Source organism: Prunus mume, linkage group LG5 (genome assembly GCF_029339155.1).
Source record: "Prunus mume cultivar Tortuosa linkage group LG5, ASM2933915v1, whole genome shotgun sequence".
NCBI lineage: Eukaryota > Viridiplantae > Streptophyta > Magnoliopsida > Rosales > Rosaceae > Prunus > Prunus mume.
In genome coordinates this window covers 1624445-1643436 of record NC_142702.1, presented here as the reverse complement: position 1 = coordinate 1643436, position 18992 = coordinate 1624445, and the positions used below count along the sequence as shown (strand labels likewise).

Genomic DNA, 18992 nt, shown 5'->3' with positions numbered 1-18992 from the left:
AACAAGTAAATGTAAATAAAATATATTCTAATTCGATCGGTTTAATTAAATTAATAATAATGTGTATGCTTCGCTAGTTCTAGATGAAGCGGTGTCTGGGAGAGGCAACTGCCACAATTTGATGATGACGCAATATATATATATTTATACGTAGGATTTCTAACTTCAATTCATCTATTATTTCAAACAAATATTATAAAAGAATTACAGAAAGAGCGATGAATGTCTTCCAAGGAATATTAAACATTTATGATATGCGTGATAATTTTTTTACTTGGCATAACTTGATTGATCAAGATAACAAACGCACATTATTCCCGTTTCATACATATTTTTCTAGTTTGACTGATAGCAAAATAACTGCAAAAATGGTATGGTTGGTAAAGTTTAACTAATAGCGGCGCAGTGCTCACTTGTAAAACAAAACGGCTGATTTCTGAGCTTCGGAAACCAATTAAATTGAAAATTATTAAAAGTTGCTAGTTAGAAAGAGTACCTCAACTACAACATACACCCAAACACACATGATTAGATCCTCCTACCTACCTATGAATTAGTAACATCACTAATTAACCAAACTAATTCTATTAATTCCAAAATAAATAAAAATAATTCATTAAGACACCCAAAATTTCTCCATTAATTTACCAAGGAGCTAGGAATTAGGACAGGTCAGACAGACCCCCCTTCTTCCGGAGTCAGACTTGGTCAAAGACCTCAACCTCACTAAGAACTTCATCTTCATCCTCTGGCATTGATCCCCTTCGGCGGCCTTCTTCTTCCTCCCACTCCCCGGCGGCGATGATGAAACCCAATTCTCTGGTGACCCACCACCCACACCCACCAGCACGCTCTCCGGAGAAGACGTTGCCCTCATCATCACCGTCTGATCATCGCATGATGAGTATAACTCCGCTAACTGATCTTGGCCGCCCCCACCACCGCCATCCAAATTAATTCTCGCCTGCATCGCCGACACCACATCCTTCATTGCCACGTCGGCATCCCCACGGTTCCTGAGCAGAATCTCCCCACCTGGGCCGGCGTGAGGGCCCCACCCGATCTCACGCACCGGTCCACCGCCTCGAACAGCGGGTGCGAGTCCAATCCCAGATAGTTCTTCGCCATTGCCCGGAAGGCGTGGGGTCCGCAGTTGCCGAGGTTGACGTGGACGTCCATGCGGCCACAGCGGAGAAGCGCCGGATCCACATTGTCCCTGTGGTTGGTGGTGAAGATTATGATCCGCTCCTCTCCGCAACACGACCACAGCCCGTCCGTGAAGTTGAGCAGCCCCGACAGCGTCACTCGCCCCGCGTTTTGCTCATCGCAATCCTCGTCCTCCTGCTTCTGCTGCCGCGATCTTACTCTAGCCTTTGATCTAGTACTCTTGGTATTCATGGACAGCCTGAGCTGCTGCCTGTCCGCCGTCAGATCGAGGGAGCAGTCTATGTCTTCTATGACTACGATGGAGCGGTTGGTGGTCTGTATGAGCAGAGCTCTTAGCTCGGAGTTGTCGGAAACCTTGGTGAGCTCGAGGTCGTAAACGTCGTAGCAGAGGTAGTTAGCCATGGCAGCGATAAGGCTGGACTTGCCAGACCCCGGAGGGCCGTACAGAAAGTAACCCCGCTTCCAGGCACGTCCCACCCTATGGTAGAAGTCTTTGCCGTTGGCAAACGCCTTGAGGTCTCCGGTTAGCTGACTCTTGAGTTGGGGCTCAAGAGCGAGGGTGTCGAAGGTGGAGGGGTGGCGGAAGGGGACAGAGACCCAGCCGGAGTCGTAGGAGGCGTGGCCGTTGTTGGTGAAGAGCCTCCTCTCGCGCGAGACACGCTCGAATTCCTCGGCACGGGTAGTGAGGTGGTGGAGGTAGGGGTGGAGAAGGGCGTGGCGGTGGCGCTTGGGGAGCTTGAGGACAAAGGAGCGCTTCTCGTCGAGGGAGTCTTGGACGGTGTCGACGTGATGGGTCCAGGAGAGGATGTGGCCGCCGAAGGAGTCGCTGACGGAGTGGTTGGGTGCTACGGTGAAAGAGATGCGGTTGGAGGAGTTGGAGCGGGAGAGGGTGAGGCGTGCATTGAATGAGGATGAGGAGGGGTTGGTGGCGGTGACATTAACGTTAACGTTGACGAGGGAGTTGAGGTAGAGATTGACGTGACGGTAGAGATCGTTGAGGTGGACGCCGCAATAGCCGTTGAATTCTGGGACGTCGAAATAGGAGTAGGGGCAGAGCATGTCTTGGAGAGACTGGTACAAGGAATGGAGGAGGGACAGGAGCTGGGAAGGCAGCACATTCTGGAGGACTGTCAGCAGTCCTAGCAAAGACCACAACTGTGACAACATCTCCATAATCGTTATCTCTCTCACACACTCTTTCGCTCTCTATATACTGTTCCCTTGTCTTGCTTGTTTTGCAGATGACATATATAATCACTCTCAGTCTCAGATTCTAATCAATTATGATATTGTCTCTGTCCACTAGTCTACTAGTACTAGCTAGTACGTGCGAGATCCAGTTTGAAGACTTGCCATTCATGCATCAAAAAGCATTATATATATATATGGTGAGGGAGGTAAAGACAAATTAAGCAAGGAAGGAACATTTGGGCGAGGTAAGTATAAAGAGAGAGTGTTAATTTAGAAGTGGCTGAAAAAGCGGCAGCAGCAGCAAAGCAAAAGATGAGTAATAAAGATGATGCATGAAGCCGACTGATCTTCTTTTGCTTTTCTCTGTCCCCATTCCCAAGAGTCTTTCATATTCTACCCCTCACTCTCTCAGCTGTTAAAGCCTTAGCTTTATTTATTTGTTTATACTCTTTTACATCCTCAATATTCCTTCATAAGCCAGCAGGATTAGTTAAAGGAAATGCTCTTCTTCCAAATTAATCAGCTGGTCCAGTTAGAGACATACCGACATGCCTGGCGGACGTCTTTTGCTTTTGCATGTTTCCTTCTTTTACGAAATTTGAGTTCTTCCCAGGTCAGAGAATGTTCTAAGAATAATGTTTATGCTTCCTCTCAAACAAAAATTAAGAAATTAAGAATAATTATTCTGATGATTAATTAAGCTCACCTCTACTCATTAGTAAATTATGTCCATAAATGATACGAGTGATTATAGAATACTACGGTAGTACGGTCAAGTGGTACATCTTGTACATGTATTATAATATAAGTGGATATTTGTATTTCATAAAAAGAGGGAACATAAGTATTGTCATCCACTCATATTATCACACGTATACAAGATGTACCATATGATCTGATAATAATCATAGCATTAGCATATTAATATTGGGTCCTTTGATAATTAAATGAAGTTTAGAATGAACTAGGATGAATTGAGCACCACCGCAAAGGCCAAAGAGCATATATCTTTCCATACCACCAACAAAAGAGAGCATATATGATCTTTTTCTGCTGCACGATAAACCATTAAAAGCTGAATGAAAATTAGATGGACCTTTCATGCATGCATTATACATATATAGCCAATGATGCCTCAAAGTTGAAGCAGTTCATCCAATTTGTTATATATGTCTTTCTTTTGCTCCGGGGAGGAGGGTAGGTATAGGAAAGTGATGGTAATATTCTTTTTTTTCTTGGGCACTAGCAATTCTCCTCTTTACAGGTTACTTTTATATAAAGTCCATTTGCTCTTCTTTTTTCAAAAAATTAATTTGTAAATTCTTTTTAAGAAAAAGTGAGGCCTTGAGCACCATCGGATTTTGATCTAGCGGTGCTTGGCGGTCTCGTATGCATTTTGGCGTGCCTTTTGAAATTAGATAAAGGAAAGAAAAAAGGGAAAGTGAAAAGAGAAAAAGAAATTAAAGAGGTGTTGGGTTGACATAAATACCCACACACCAGAAGGTGGGTAAGGTTAGAGTGTTGATCAGCCTTGCTAGAATCAAGAATAAAGCCGAAATATCCTTATCCAGAAGACAAAAGATAAAATAAAAAAACAAAATAAAGCCAAAATCAAATACGCTCCAAAGCTCCACCAGAATGTCAAAGCGAAAGAGTGCCTTTAGTTTCATTGAAAAAAAAAGAAAAAAAAAGGGAGTGCCTTTGGTTCAACCATGCAGTTATGTTGAGCACCCACGTGAATTAAAAGCCTAGTGTCGTATTAGGATGATATACATGTTAAGAATGTTGAATTCAAATTCGATTAGTTTAATAAATGTGAGTTTCTTATCGGGTTCACATGCTAAATGGTAGCAATTAAAAGACATAAAAAAAATAAGAATAAATAAAGAAACGGGTTAGTGGTTTGGTTTGGCGGATTACACAAGTATTTTAGCAGATTGACGAGTTACATAGGTATTTTAGCGAGCTAGTGAATTAACCTGAAATCCTCATGTTTATTAAACGGGTCATGACGGGTTGATCTGAAAATGAAATGAAAATTTAATTGCGAGGGTTGATGTGCCTTTTTTTTTTTTTTTTTTTCGAGTCATGTATCGAGTCGTGTTAGAAATTGCTACTCCTAGGCAGAACTAAATTTTTCAACAAGTGGGCTAGATAAAGTTATTAATGAATTATTTATTTATTTATATTTACAGTGTACATAGTTTTTCTATAAATAAAAGTATAAAGTAAATCATATAACCACACTAGTTTCATTGACTAATTTTTAATAAGTTTTAATATAAAACAAATACATATTAAATGCAACCAAAAAACACATATTATCAACATGAAAATATGTTCGAAAACATAATTGAAATTTTATCTATCGAAGTTGTGCCTTATGATCTTTGAGAGAATTAAAATATTTTATTATTGCATATGAATCAATATTATTAGCTAGGGGTGGGCATCGGAACCGAAGAACCTATCAACCGAACCAAACCGGACCCAAAAAAAGGGAAAAAAAACTATGTTGACTAAAAAGTCAAACCCAATTCAAAAAACCGAACAGAACCGGTTCTAACTGGTTCTCGTTCTAGTTTTATACCCCAACAAACTAAACCGAGCTAAACCGGATTGGCCAAATTAAAAAATATATATAATTTTAATATTTATTTATATCCAATACTATATTTTTAATCTCATAACTAATATTTACCCAAGCTCAATTTCAAAACATCTTTATTTTCTAGCCCAATATTTCTTTTTGTATGAAATAGGATAATTTGTTAATTTTCAAGCCAAAAAAAAAAAAGAAGTTAAAATTTGTATAAAATAATAATAATTAATAATCCGGTTTAAAACCAAACTAGACCAGAATCGGACCGAAACTAATTCAACCCAAATCGGACAGTTTAATAATTTTTTTTATTAAAACCGGACCAAACGGAACCAAATAAAAGTACTGTTTGGTTCCAATTTGAGGCAAAAACTGGCCCAAATCGAACCATGCCCTCCCCTATTATCAGATAGTTCTTTTTCAATATAGACAATCGTAGTTACTTAGCATATTGGAGGAAAATGAGTGGACTTGGTTGGTGGAGGAGAAGTGAGTCGGACTGTATTTGGAGTCACAGCCTCCATTGTGTAATAACAGTAAATTGTTTCTAAAATTAGTAGTATTTGTTATGCAATAACAGTTATGTGTTACGATTAACGATAATGCTATGGACACCAAATTTGGGTCCCAAATAATGTGGCATATGCCATGTCATACATATTTAATTAATAATTTTCAACTTGGACTATTATTTTATTTATTTACTTTATGCAGAAAATGAAAAAACTTAAACATAATTAATGAAAACCCTGAAGTTTTGTTCCTAAAAAAAATATATTGCTAGCCCTAAACCATCAATTTGCCATCATATCCTTCCTACCACGTTTGCTGCTCTTTTTTTTTTTTGATTAAGAAAGGGGGCAAAGCCCCAAGGAACAGACTACACAACCTGGTCTAAACAGACCAATCTAGAATGAACAATTCCAAGCAGATCATCAACAAGATAATCACTTAACCAACTAGGAGCCTGCTCAAACACGCATAGCCCAAGATCCACTTGATAACTCCAATTCGCTAACTGGTCAGCAACAATATTCTTCTCACAAAAACATGTGAAGAGCACACCTGGGAACTCTGCATAAGGTCACAGTTCCTAACCAAAGTAGCTAAAGGGTGCAAAGAAAGCATGGAAGAAATCTGACAGAGATTGACTGCAATAGCTGAGTCCATCTCAATAATGAGACTACTGATGCCTTTCTCAATTGCTAACTTCAAACCAAAGAAGAGACCCCATATCTCAGCCTCAAGAACTTGACCTTTTCCTAGATTAATAGCAAAACCACTTACCCAGCCACCAAAAGGGTCACGAATGACTCCCCCAGCACCAATGCAACCAGTAACGCTTCTCCTTGAACCATCCACATTCAATTAAACTGTCCGGCCCAGAAGCTCCCAGGCAACATGAATTTGAACTTTATTTACCCTGACAGGTGAGATTATACGTTGACTTGATCCACTCCTGAGCAGCCCCACAAATAACTTGCCTTGGACTAAAAAGGATTGTATCCTCATTCTGAAAAACATGCTTATTTCTCCAACACCATAGATGCCAACAAGTAAACACAAAAACAGTACTCCAAGGAACATCACCATTCCATTTCTCTCTAGAGAGCATATTGACCTTCATCCAAGGCTGAGCATCTAAATGGAAAAAATGACGAGCACAGGCAGGGAGAATAGCATTCCACGTAGATCGAGCACGCTCACAATCACGGAGAATGTGAAGGACAGTTTCAGTAGGCCAAGAACAAAAGCCACATGAAGGGTCAGACGCCAACTGCCTTCGAACACGCTGATCATTTGATAAGATTTTGCCTTAAGAAGCCAGCCACATAAAATATTGCAACTTAGGAGGAACATTTAAACTCCACAAGGACTTCCAGCAGGAGTCAGGGGTAGAACAACCTCCAAAGAATAAACTATAAGCAGATTTAACGGAAAAGTCCCCATTAGTACTACCCTTCCATATCTGAGTATCAGGTAAAGAGCCTAAAAACCCCACAGGAACACTAATGACCTGTTGAACAAGATCTTCACAAAGAACACCTCTCAACTTGTCAATGTCCCACCAGCCATTCTTAGAGAAACTTGAAACAGGACAATTGCTATCGGGGATGGTGAGAACTCCAGCCAGCTACATTAAAGGGCCATCAGTAACCCAATTATCCTCCCAAAATTTTACACTGTCTCCCCGACCTATTCTCCAACACATCCCTTGCATAAGTAATTGGATACCATGTATAACACTCCTCCAAGTAGTGGAACAAACCTGCCTTGCTCCAAGAGAAATATCAAAAATAGAAGCCCCTTTAAGATACTTAGCCTCATAAATTTTTGCCCATAAACCACTGTCCTTAGAATGCAATCTCCACCCAATCTTAGCACGTAGAGCCTGATTCATACTAGCAGTCTTTTTAAACCCCAAACCTCCTTTACCTTTAGGCCTACAAGCCAAATCCCATTGACAAAGATGGATCTTATATTTCTTCTCACTGCTACCCCAGAAAAAATTACGGTTGAGCCGATCTAAATCATTACAGACACTAACAGGTAGTTTGGTAGTTTGCATAGCATAGATAGGGATAGAAGCTGTAACTGCTTGAATTAAAGTGGCTCTTCCAGCTAAAGAAAGAAGCTTACTCTTCCAAGCTGCCAAGCGTTTATGCACCTTATCAACTAAAGAACTATAAGTGCGTTTTCCGATTCTAGAATGCAAAAGAGGCATTCCTAGATACTTACCAAGGTCATTAGTAAGAGGAGAGCCACAAATCAAACTTATCTCCTTAGCAACCTCTTTACAAGTGTTAGGAGAGCAGAAGACAGCAGACTTTTCAAAATTGACTACTTGTCCAGAAGCAGAGCAAAACAGATCCAGACAACTCTTTATAATTTTAGCTTGGCTAGCACTAGCCTCTGCAAACAACACCAGATCATCAGCAAAAAAGAGGTGGGAGATCGCAGGGCCAGACTGAGAAGATTTCACAGGCCGCCACTTCTTCTTATCAACAACATCACAAATAATATGAGAGAGTTTTTCAATACATAGAACAAAAAGATAGGGAGATAAGGGATCTCCCTGTCTAATACCATTCATTGGACTAAAAGGAGCAGTCAATTCCCCATTCACATTAATCTGATATATCACAGATTGAACACAGTTCATTATCAACTTAACAAACGGAGCAGGCAGCCTTAATTCAAGAAGCACATACTCAACAAAATGCCAACTCAACCTGTCATATGCCTTAGAGAGGTCTATTTTCCAAGCGACAAACCCTTTTTTCCCTTTAGACAACTTAAATTTATGCATTAACTCCTGCGCAATAAGGATATTATCTGTAATATGTCTTCCAGGGATAAAACTAACTTGGTTGGGACTTATAAGATCAGGAAAGAATAGGCCTTAACCGAGCCACAATGATTTTAGAGATGACCTTGTACAGAGTAGAGCATAAACTAATAGGCCTAAACTGAACCATAGATTGGGGGCTTTGCACTTTAGGCACCAAAGTTATTAAAGTGTAATTCAGCCTGTCAGGGATGCTGCAATTCTGAAAAGCTTGAGTCACCAAAGCGAAAATATCATCAGCACATTTATTCCATTGAGCTTGATAGAAACAAGCTGGGAACCCATCTACACCAGGAGCTTTCAAACCTCCAATCCCAAACAAACTTCGCTTAATCTCAGCCATGTCAATATTCTTCTCAAGCAACTCCAAATCAGCCGAATCAATAACAGGGAACAACTTAGGTAAAGTCAGATCTCTGTGCTCCACAAATTCTTGAGAAAACAACTGCTCAAAATATGCCATAGCCAAACCTTTAATGTCTTGAGCTTCCTCAACCCAAACCCCCTCATTATTCTTTAATCTCTCTATTTTATTCCTCCGCCGCCTAATAATAGTAGTAAGATGAAAGAATTTGGTGTTTCGATCACCTTCCTGAAGCCACTGTAATCTGGATTTTTGTTTCCATAACATAGCCTCTTGCTCCAGCACACAATTATACTCCTCAATCAAAGAAATTTCCAATTTACTCAAAAAAGTATTTGAGCCCCTGCACAAAGCTTTTTGAATACCATTAAGACGAGCCAACAAACAGGCCTTCCGCTTCTTAACATGTCCAAAAACATTAACATTCCCATCTTTTAGCGGCTGAACCAACTGATAAGTTTTATCCAAGGCTGATCCAGCAGCTTGTCCCCAAACATCAGAAATAAACTCATTGAATTGTTCATGCTGCATACCTAAAAGGCCTTAAGTGCGGAGAAGCAACAAAATGAGAGCTCAACTTAATCTTAATTGGATTGTGATCAGAGGTAGTCCTAGGCAAATGCTGAACATTAGCCTCAGGAAATAACCTTCTCCATTGCATATTACAAATAGCTCGATCTAGCCTTGCATAGACTCTCTTATTATTCCATGTAAATTTAGGTCCAGAATAACCCAAATCAATCATCTCATTATCATCAACCCAGTTTCTAAAACCTTTAGATTTGCACTCTAAAACTCCACCAAACTTCTCATCAGCAGCAAGTAACTCATTAAAATCCCCGGCAATCAACCAAGGCATATTATGACTTGCAGCAACAAATGAGAGATAGTCCCACATTTTCCCTCGCTTGCCAGCATTAGGACTAGCATAAACACCAGTAAAAAGCCAAGGGTCTTGGCCATTGCGAGCCACACAAGCAAAAATCGTTTGATCAGAGGTGCCAACAACTTCTACATGAACTCTAGAATCATCCCATAACAGCCACAAACCCCCGGAAAACCCCACAGCGTCAACAATTTCAAAGCAAGGAAAACCGAGAGTTTTAACTACAGAAATAGCCTTTTCTCCACTTATCCGAGGCTCACAAAGAAAAAGCATATCCAATCGATGAGTGCGAATCAAATCAAGCACATTAGACTTAAATTTAGAGCTCGCAGCTCCTCTAACATTCCAACAACAAATATCCATAAAAAAACCCATTAAAGAGTAGAGTAACCGAGAGGGCTCAAACCCTTTTATTAAGATTCAAAAGTCATACCCCCAGCAGAAGTGGAAGTATTACTTGCCAAATGTCCACCATGTGAACTAACGCGTCCTTCCGAAAAGTCCATTTTTTCTATGGGATCCAAACCCTCACTGTCTGAAGGGATTAGCACTTCATCATCACTGTCAGAACCAGAATTTTCATCCCTACTAGTAGCCACCTCCCCTATATTGGGTGGCTGATGCCCAAAGATATACAACCCCTTTTCCTTTTGAACTGATTGTCCGCCACCCCAGCTCGCAAATTGCTCATGTAGAGAACTAGCAGCAACACTTTCCTTGCCTTGAAATCCCACCATTCCTATAGAATCAGATATACCAACGGCACTTCTACTTGCCACGCTAGCAGCTTGGCGACTTCCAGATGTATTTCTAGTTGCCACACCAATATTCTGATAATTTTCCTTCACACGATTCTTCACAGGCAAGCTCTTGTTTGAAATATCCTCCAAAGCCTGCCTAGCAACAGACTTTTTACCCTTAGATTTTGTCCAAACCTTATTTCCCATATTCAAATCAGTCACCACAGCTTGCACTGGTCTACCAGTCTGATCAAGAAACTCACCAGAGTTCCCCTCATCCTTTCCAAAATTCTCATCCACTTGCCTAAGAGCATCAAACCTTGAGCCCTTAATTTTTACCCCAGAATCCTTGCCTCCCACTCCCTTAAAATTAGATTGAGGCCTACGCCTAGGGGGAACATTCATCCATGGCCCTCTCAAGCTCTGGTCAGACTCATAGTGAGCCCTATTACTTCCCACCAAAACACTCCCCTCAACATTAGCACCCATGGCACTAGTAGTCTCACCATTAACGGTTTCAGCATCTTTAGTATTCAAGTCACACTTCTCTCGTTTATGGCCATACCTCCCACATAGGTAGCATATATCTGGCAGCCCCTCATACTCTATATTATACCAATTCTGGTTGATTTGGACGAAAGCATCTAAAGGCTTAGTGAGATCTAATTCCACACACAGCCGAGCAAACTTGCCCCTATTTTGAGCAGTGGTAAGAGAATCAATCTTTAACAATTTCCCCAACAAATTCCCAACTCGTTTCAACGACCAAACATCAAAACACTCAAGCTGAATAGCAGAGACACGAAGCCAAACAGCCATTCGAGTTATGTGTGCAGTGGACAAAAGCCAGGCCTCCATTTTTGCATGACTAAATATTGACCAGCTATTATCCAAGGACCACCAGTGAGAACAAAATTGAAATCCTCCTCAAGCTCAAATTTAACCACAAAGTAATCATTCACCAAATCTATCAATTTCCACTCCCTTTCAGACTCCATTTCTGGTGTAAACGATCACGTAAGTAATTGTAAGTATGAGACCTGCCCAAGAGCTTAATAATCAGAGCATTCTTCCAAGGTCGGCATAACCTATCCATTGCCCTATCAGAAAATTGAATACTAGGGCCTCGATCACCCCGAGAAATAACCACATCCTCGTTATCATTGAGATCCTCATAATCATCATCCAAACAATTAACATCTATACCCACATTCTTAGTCAAATTCACCTTATTCACAAGCTTATCACGAAAACTATCAGAACCAAGGTGAAAACGAGATACATTCGGCGTCAATGGGTGTCCGGTCCCGCATCACCGTGAATCCAGGATCAGCATCCATATCACACTCGGGTTCAGCATTCTCGATGCTCGACCGCTTAGCCAAGCGATGAGGATTGAAGGAGCTCGGTGATCCTTCCGCCATAACCAACAGAAATCGAAGAAACACCCGAAATGAGCGAGAAATTGCCGGAAACCACGAATTGGCGGTTTCAGCAAGAAAACGATCGGCGTGGCGAGATCTGAAAAGCGAGAAATATTAAGTCGCGTGAGGCGCTACAAAAACTTCGTTTGTTTGCTGCTCTTTCTTCTCCTTCTTTTCCTCTCGTGTTTTTAATTTTTATTTCATATAAGGTTTTCTTCTTCTGGTTTTCTACTTACGAGTTTTCTATGATTGTGCTACTTTCTCAGAAAAAATAAAAATATAAAAACATGAGGGAAGAAGGAGAAGAAAGAGCTGCAACATGGTTGGAAAAATATGACGGCAAATTCATGGAGTCGCAACCAAACCGGATTTTAGTTTTAAAAGTCTCAAATTATCCTTGTTTCTAAGATGATGATGATGATTAGAGCCAACACTGGTACAACGACAAGCTAAATATTTGGGTAAAGTGATTTTAATTAATTAAATTTTAATTGTTTAGGGTTGCGGGGATTTTGATTAATTAAGTTATGATTCTTTTAATTTTCTTTTTAAAGTAAATTAGTTAAATTATAATCAAAGTTGGAATTGGTTATTTAAATATTTATGATATTGCACGTGTCACATCATTTGAGACTCAAATTTGGTGTACATATTTACTGTCCCTAGCATTATCATGCAATTAATTATGGGAAGTGATTTTTCCACTCATATTTTCTCCACTTACACTCTATTTTGCTTTTTAATACTTTTTAATAAATCTTATTTTTTTTTGTTTTTTGTTTTTCCTACTCTACCCTCCTATATTAAGATTTTGATAACTAAAATGAAGAAAAGTTAAATAAAACAAAAAACAAAAAAACCCAAGCCCGCCCATTTATCCCGACACTATTCCCATCCCAAGCAATCACCGCCCCCACCCCAAAACCCAGCTGCACTGGCCAACCTCCCCCATCTAACCCCCCTCTCTCTCTCTCCTTCCAAAACTTATCAAGACACCCCACCCCCTCCTCCTTCGGCAAACCCAGCAGCAGTACCACCGTCACCTTCACATGACCTGATACGAAGCCGCAATATACCATATCCAACCCAAAACCCAGCATGTCACTCTAAACCCCGACCTCATCAGATCTGGCCTTCAACACCGACGAGCTATTGGAGACTCTCTCTCTCCGTCTATGTCGCTCTCTCACTTTCAGAAGTCATTCAAATATGAATGGGTTGGGTTTGATTTAATTTGTTTCTTGGAATTGATATGAATTTTTCTAGTTGTAGGTTTGATTATTTGTTTTGAGTTTGAGTGATGTGAGCAAGATTGGGTGTCTGGGAAGGTGGGTGTGGGTGGGGGTGAATTGACGTCGAGTTTGGGTGGCTTGGTTGATGGTTAGGATGGCTGGGTGGCCGAGTTGGTGGTGCCTTGGAGGAAGCAGTCGGGCTGGAGGAGGCAAGAGAGGCAGAGATATATTTTTTTTCCTTTTCATTTTTGATTTTTTGATTTATTATTTAACTTTCCTAATGTATGGCAAGGGTAGAGTAGGAAGGAGAAGAATAAAAACAAATCAAAATTGATTAAAAAGTATTAAAAAACAAAAGGGAGTGTAAGTGGAGAAAATGGGAGTGGGGAAATCAGCTCCCTTAATTATATATGATTAAATATTATTAATTCATAATTGCTGACGTCACAATGAGGAGAGAAAAGCACCCTAAACTTTAAAAATATTTTTTTTGCAGCAACCAAAATTACCCTATCGTTCTCTTCTTTCATGCGAAGCCGAAAGCCATCGCAACTCTTTTACAACCAAACAACATACAATCCCAAAATAAAACGACTCACCATTTTCTCACCGAATCAGCATCACACACAAATAACAGGGATGTCTATATTGTGACATACAATCTCAGAAGTGTCACTAACTTACTGCTAGGGATGTCTATCATGTGAAACTTAAGGTGGCGTTGGTATCCTATTCATGTAGGAAATTCACAAATTTTAATTTGTCTTAAAACAATGAGTTCTTGAAAACAATTATAGAAAAAAAAATTCTAAAAAAAAATATGTTTTCAAGTATTTGGGTGTTTTTAAGTTTAAGTTTTCAAAATTAGGTCAAACATATATATATATATATATTTAGTTTTGAACTCAAATTCTGATTTTGAGTTTAAAAAGTTGAATTCAAATAAAATAGCATGCACTTATTTTTGTAGCAGATTTTGTAGCAGCCAGCACATATGCTGCTTGCAATGATTGACGACCCAAACAAAGCAACTAGACCTCGGCTAATCCACTATTGAACAGCAACGGAATTATGTTCAACTTCAGTTATAAAGATTTACAATAGTTCTCATTAAGGGTGGGCACTCAAACAGTAAATCAAAATCCCAAAACCGCACCGAACCAAATCGGAAAATATCGAGTTGACCAAAAAGTCAACAACCTGCCAAAAATCGAACCAGACAGGTTTTGGATCCGGTTCCATGTCTTCAAAAACCAAACCAGGCCGAACCGAACCGGTCAAATTAAAAAATATATAATTTCAATATATATTTATATTTAATGCTATATTTTTAATTTAACCAAAAAAAAATATTTATCCAAGTTCAATTTCAAAATATCTCTATTTTCTAACTTTAATATTTATTTTTATATGAAACTGAATCATTTGTTAATTTTCAAGTAAAAAAATAATATTTCAGTTGAGAATTGTATTAAAAAATAATTTTAACAACATAATTTTTATAATCCGGTTCAAAACCGAACCGGACCAATGCCGGTTCAACCCAAACCGGTTAGTTCTTGAATTTTTTAATTAAAACCGACCTGAACCAAACCGGATCAGTTCTAATTTGAGGCAAAAATTGATCCAACCCGAACCGTGCCCACCCCTAATTCTCATAGTAAAGCTAAAAATAATACCCATTTCCAATTTCTTTTAATTAAAAACGTGCATTTCAAAAATATGCAAATCTAACATGACTTTTTATAAAAAAATTTATTTTGAGTTCAATGCTTTAGAAAAACTTTATGCTGTACTTTCAAGTGAAAAAATTGTAACCCTAGAACCAAAGAAAATGAGAAATGAATAATGAAGTTTTTTTTTTTTTAGGAGATTCACTATTATACCTAATATAGGAGTCCAAATTATACAAAAGACCTTATATGAAATGAGTTTTAAAAACACACACAAAATCCATTTACAACATAACAAAAATACTTTTAACTTCTTTTAAATTATAAAACTGCCATTGATTAACAAACCCAACCCCAATATCTCATAAAAAAGCCCAAAACACTCAATAGGGCATCAAAGTGATTTAAGAATTAAAATTAAATTCAATAGGGTCAGCTTTTATTTTTTGGGTTTGTTTATATAAATTAAATAGTGTACGGTTTATTTATAGTTTTAGTGCTAAGAATGAGTATATGACTAAATATCTTTTTTTCCCGCTCCAAATTAGCTCTCTAAGGGTTTTTGTATAAATGTCATGTTAGAATGGGCAAAATTGTGAAAAGGTTAAAAACAAAAAAGAACCCCTAGAAATACTAATCTAACAGTGTTTAGATCCTCTCAAGTTTTTGTACTTGAAAGGGCGGTTTCTTCAACATACCTGCCACATACCTCAAACCACAGAAAAAGAAGGATAACCAGCGTCAGAACACTTTTTTTATTTTTTATTTTTATGGTCGAAACCAGCATCAGAACATAATTGAAGGATTTATATACACAATTTCAGTACTCATTTTATAAGTTCCATGAATATTCCAATTCTTATAAAAGAAATTCCATTGTGCCCCAAAAAGATTGTCAATACAACTGAACTGATGTTGGAAAGTTGCTGAACATAAGGAACAAGGCAAGGTAAAAATTAATAAAACAAAAAGAAGTACAAAAGAGAAACAAGTGAATCAGTAAGAGAATACATCCATCAGTCATTTTTCTTTTCTTTCCAACCTCAGCGGTAGTAAGAGCCATTGTGGTGGCAGGTTAATGCTGAATGGAATTTTTGAATTCCAGGATATCAAATTTATATTGAAGAAGCATCGTTAGTGAATCCTGAAACACACCATATGCAGAATAACTTCCTGAAGAAAAAGACCACCATGCAATATCTTTTGGAGGCTGTATAGGCAAAGGCTTGACCACCAAGCAATTTTTGGGCCTCCTTATTTAAAGCTAGAAACATAATCTGTGTCCATCTGTGTGAAACAAGAACCATATTAGTGGTCATAGACAAGAGTAGTTAAAAGAAGATCCAGCTTAAAACTTACAGATTTGGAAAGCTCTTTAGCTTTCTCATCATCAAAACCTAGGGATGCCAAGATCTTGTGACCTGCTGACTCTTTTTCAGACCAAATCCCAAGAAGCAGATGACTTACTGTTATTTCCCCATTTTCTCCTGCATTATAGAAGACAATCTCAATAACAAGTAACGATTAACACAAAACCCCACATCCAACCACAGAATTATGCAGGTACAGCATATATGTCTAGATGGAAAGGTGGACGCTTATCCTATGGGATATACTAATGGCGATCTTACCAAGAAATAACTGTATGCAAGAATATAGTTTAAAGTAGTAATAGAAGATTATGACATTCCTAGATTTTAAAGAACCACAAAATCACCATCTCTAGAGTTTCTGAACATAAATTTACACAACCTGATTTTAGCTTCTGATCAACAGCCCAGTCAAGGGCCCTCTGAGCTGGTTCAGTCAATGGAGGATGCTCAGGGCTGAAAAAGTACAGGTCTGATTTTCCAAGTAAATTTACAGTTTCATCTCGAACCTTGAAAAGTGTAATTCCATTAGCTCTAAGAAACTTTGCAGCTAGGCTTGTTCCTGAAGTAAAAAACAATGCATTCAAATAACATAAACACAAAACAGAGAACATTAAACAAACATTGACAGAGCAGCAAAGTACATAGAAGCCATTGAATGAGCTGCCAGGTGAGTTTCTAGCATGAAATAACTCTTGAAGTAACCAATTTACGACCCTGTGAACCAAAGCCCATCCAGATAAGTTCTAAATGGCAACAACATCTCACAGTAGAAATATGACTTCAAACAGTATGAAAATACGTCTGTTAGTCCATGATAAAGACTTTAAACATAACATTTTAAAACATTATAGCTTGTCCTCTGTGGTTTTTTTCCATTAATCCAAGATACAGCATCATCAATTCAGGAACCATTAATCGCAAGTTTCTCAAACACACTTTACTCTTAGCAGACGAATTACTCAGACAGGCGCCACTTCTACAAGGACCAAGAAATACGTATTTGCTATTGTTTATGAAGGAGAGCTATTAACATCGCTTTTAACATTTCATAGAAGAAAGAATAAACATGAAAGCACAAACACAAATTAAAACGAGCTTGAAACAAGGTTACTAACCCTCAACCAAAATCCCCATTAGAAGTGCTTCGGTCCCAGTATTGGGATATTTAAGCTTCCGCGCTTCCAATTCAGCCATAGCAAACGACTTTATGGCTCTGGCTGACCATCTAAACACCAAAGTACAATTAAGAACTCACTCAAAAGAAAGCATATAGCCACACACAAACACACGAAATGCAATGAAACTAAAAACTCACTTCGGGCTTTTCCCAGTAGAATTCCTATCGGGTTTCCTGGAAAATAGAAGTGATCCAAAGCAACTATCATCAGCGAAACCTTTAGATGGACATTAATTAAATACAAAACCAAGAGTTGCATACAATTAGAAACCTTACGCTGTTGGAAGGCTGAACAGGACCGTGGCGACCGCCGTCCTATGCTTTGAAGCCAAGTGATTTAAATTCGAAATTCGAATTGAGAGCTTTTTGCCCATAAAAGTGGTGGATAGGTTGTAGGGGGGAAGATTGCAAGGAAGGGACGGAGAAGAAGCGCTAGGGTTTCTGTGGGGTTGAGAGGTAGAGGGTGAGATTGCGAGCGCTGAGAGCGCTGAGAGCGTGATGGAGGTGGAGGCCATGTTTTGCGCCCAATTATGAAAAACCCTAGCGGGGTTTTGGTGGTTGGCTTCAGAGTGCTTGAGCTTCAGCCTTCAGGGGAAACTGGGAAAAATGAAAAGATTGGTTGGATCGATCTTAACGGCTCAGAATTCGAAGGTCACGTTTTATTACTAAAATGCCCTTCGTATAAATAGAGCCGTAATGACCAACTCCATTCTTGAAAATTTTCATTTTCTGAAAGCAACTTTTCTAATGTTTTCTCGCGCCCTGGAATTCTCCCCCGCTTTTCCTCCCTCCCCCTCCCTCTCCTCCGACCACGTCACTGCAACCCCTCCTCCTCCTCCTCTTTTTTTTCTTTCCATCTCTCTCACTTAGACGTCGGCGTGACGGGAGATAGATAACTTTCAGGTTTCCAATGCTGCGACACACACGCCTCCATCTCCACCTATGGCGACACAAATCGCATCCCAGCTTCTACTTAATGCGAGCTCTCCAGCAGCGGCATCTCCCTCAACCACGCCCTCACTGGTAATTTTTTTCCTTTTTTAATTGTTATTATTAATATATATTTTCATTTTTCATGATTGATCTTCATCGGGCTATAAGATTTGGTGACGGAGGTCTGACATTATAACTGAAAGGTAACTTTGAGTGTTCTAGAAATGAGATACCAAATTGGCATTGAGTGCAAACTTAGAGGAGGGGCTAAAACAAAATTTGCCCTAAATGTTAAAATATTAAAACACAACATGCTAACATGCCATTTGAGTCAAACTAAAATTGACCCCCAAAAAAAGATGATCGTTTTGAGTGTTATCTTCTCCTTGCTCTTCCCATTCCTATCCTCCTTACTGACTTATCCCTCGCCAGTGGCTATTGACAACTGATGCGGGCCCGGGCCACTAAAGGCGACAGTGTTGATCTCGATTTCTCCATGCCCAGTTGGCTGGTAAGGAGTTTTTTAGAACAATTTTACTGTTGCTTCTGGTTACCCTTATTTTCGTACTGATTAAGTTTGATGTTTTTTCCTTTCATGCTTTCTCTGTGTTTCAATTTTGGCTTATTGCTTATGGTTGCTTTTGACTTGCTCTACATCATTTGTTTTATCAGTTGGAGTGTTAAATTTGGCATTTCTATTGTCGTGTTTCAATTCAGGTAAAATTAAAAATGTTGTTTGGTGGTTCTGCAACATACAGAAGAATAATATGGAATCTTAGAAAAATTGGTGGTTTGGTTTTGATGGAGTGACTTTTTTCTTGACTTGGTGTGATTTGCATGAAGCATTTTTACTCATAGGATTCTCTTCTTAAAAATATGGA

At 39.1% G+C, this 18992-nt stretch overlaps 1 protein-coding gene and 1 pseudogene across 1 annotated transcript; both read right to left on the bottom strand.

Annotated features, from left to right (window-relative positions):
* Window positions 1-413: 413 nt before the first annotated feature.
* LOC103330578 (AAA-ATPase At4g30250 pseudogene) lies at window positions 414-2606 on the bottom strand (annotated as a pseudogene).
* Window positions 2607-15458: 12852 nt separating this feature from the next.
* On the bottom strand, window positions 15459-17793 carry LOC103330577 (ATP-dependent Clp protease ATP-binding subunit CLPT1, chloroplastic). The gene is made up of 6 exons (XM_008233175.2): window positions 17455-17793; window positions 17317-17352; window positions 17117-17226; window positions 16381-16560; window positions 15988-16115; window positions 15459-15915 (listed from the first exon to the last, which is right to left on the bottom strand). Exons 1-6 carry the CDS (start codon window positions 17691-17693, stop codon window positions 15883-15885), a joined length of 726 nt encoding a protein of 241 aa, XP_008231397.2. The 5' UTR covers window positions 17694-17793; the 3' UTR covers window positions 15459-15882.
* Between the last annotated feature and the right edge of the window lie 1199 nt (window positions 17794-18992).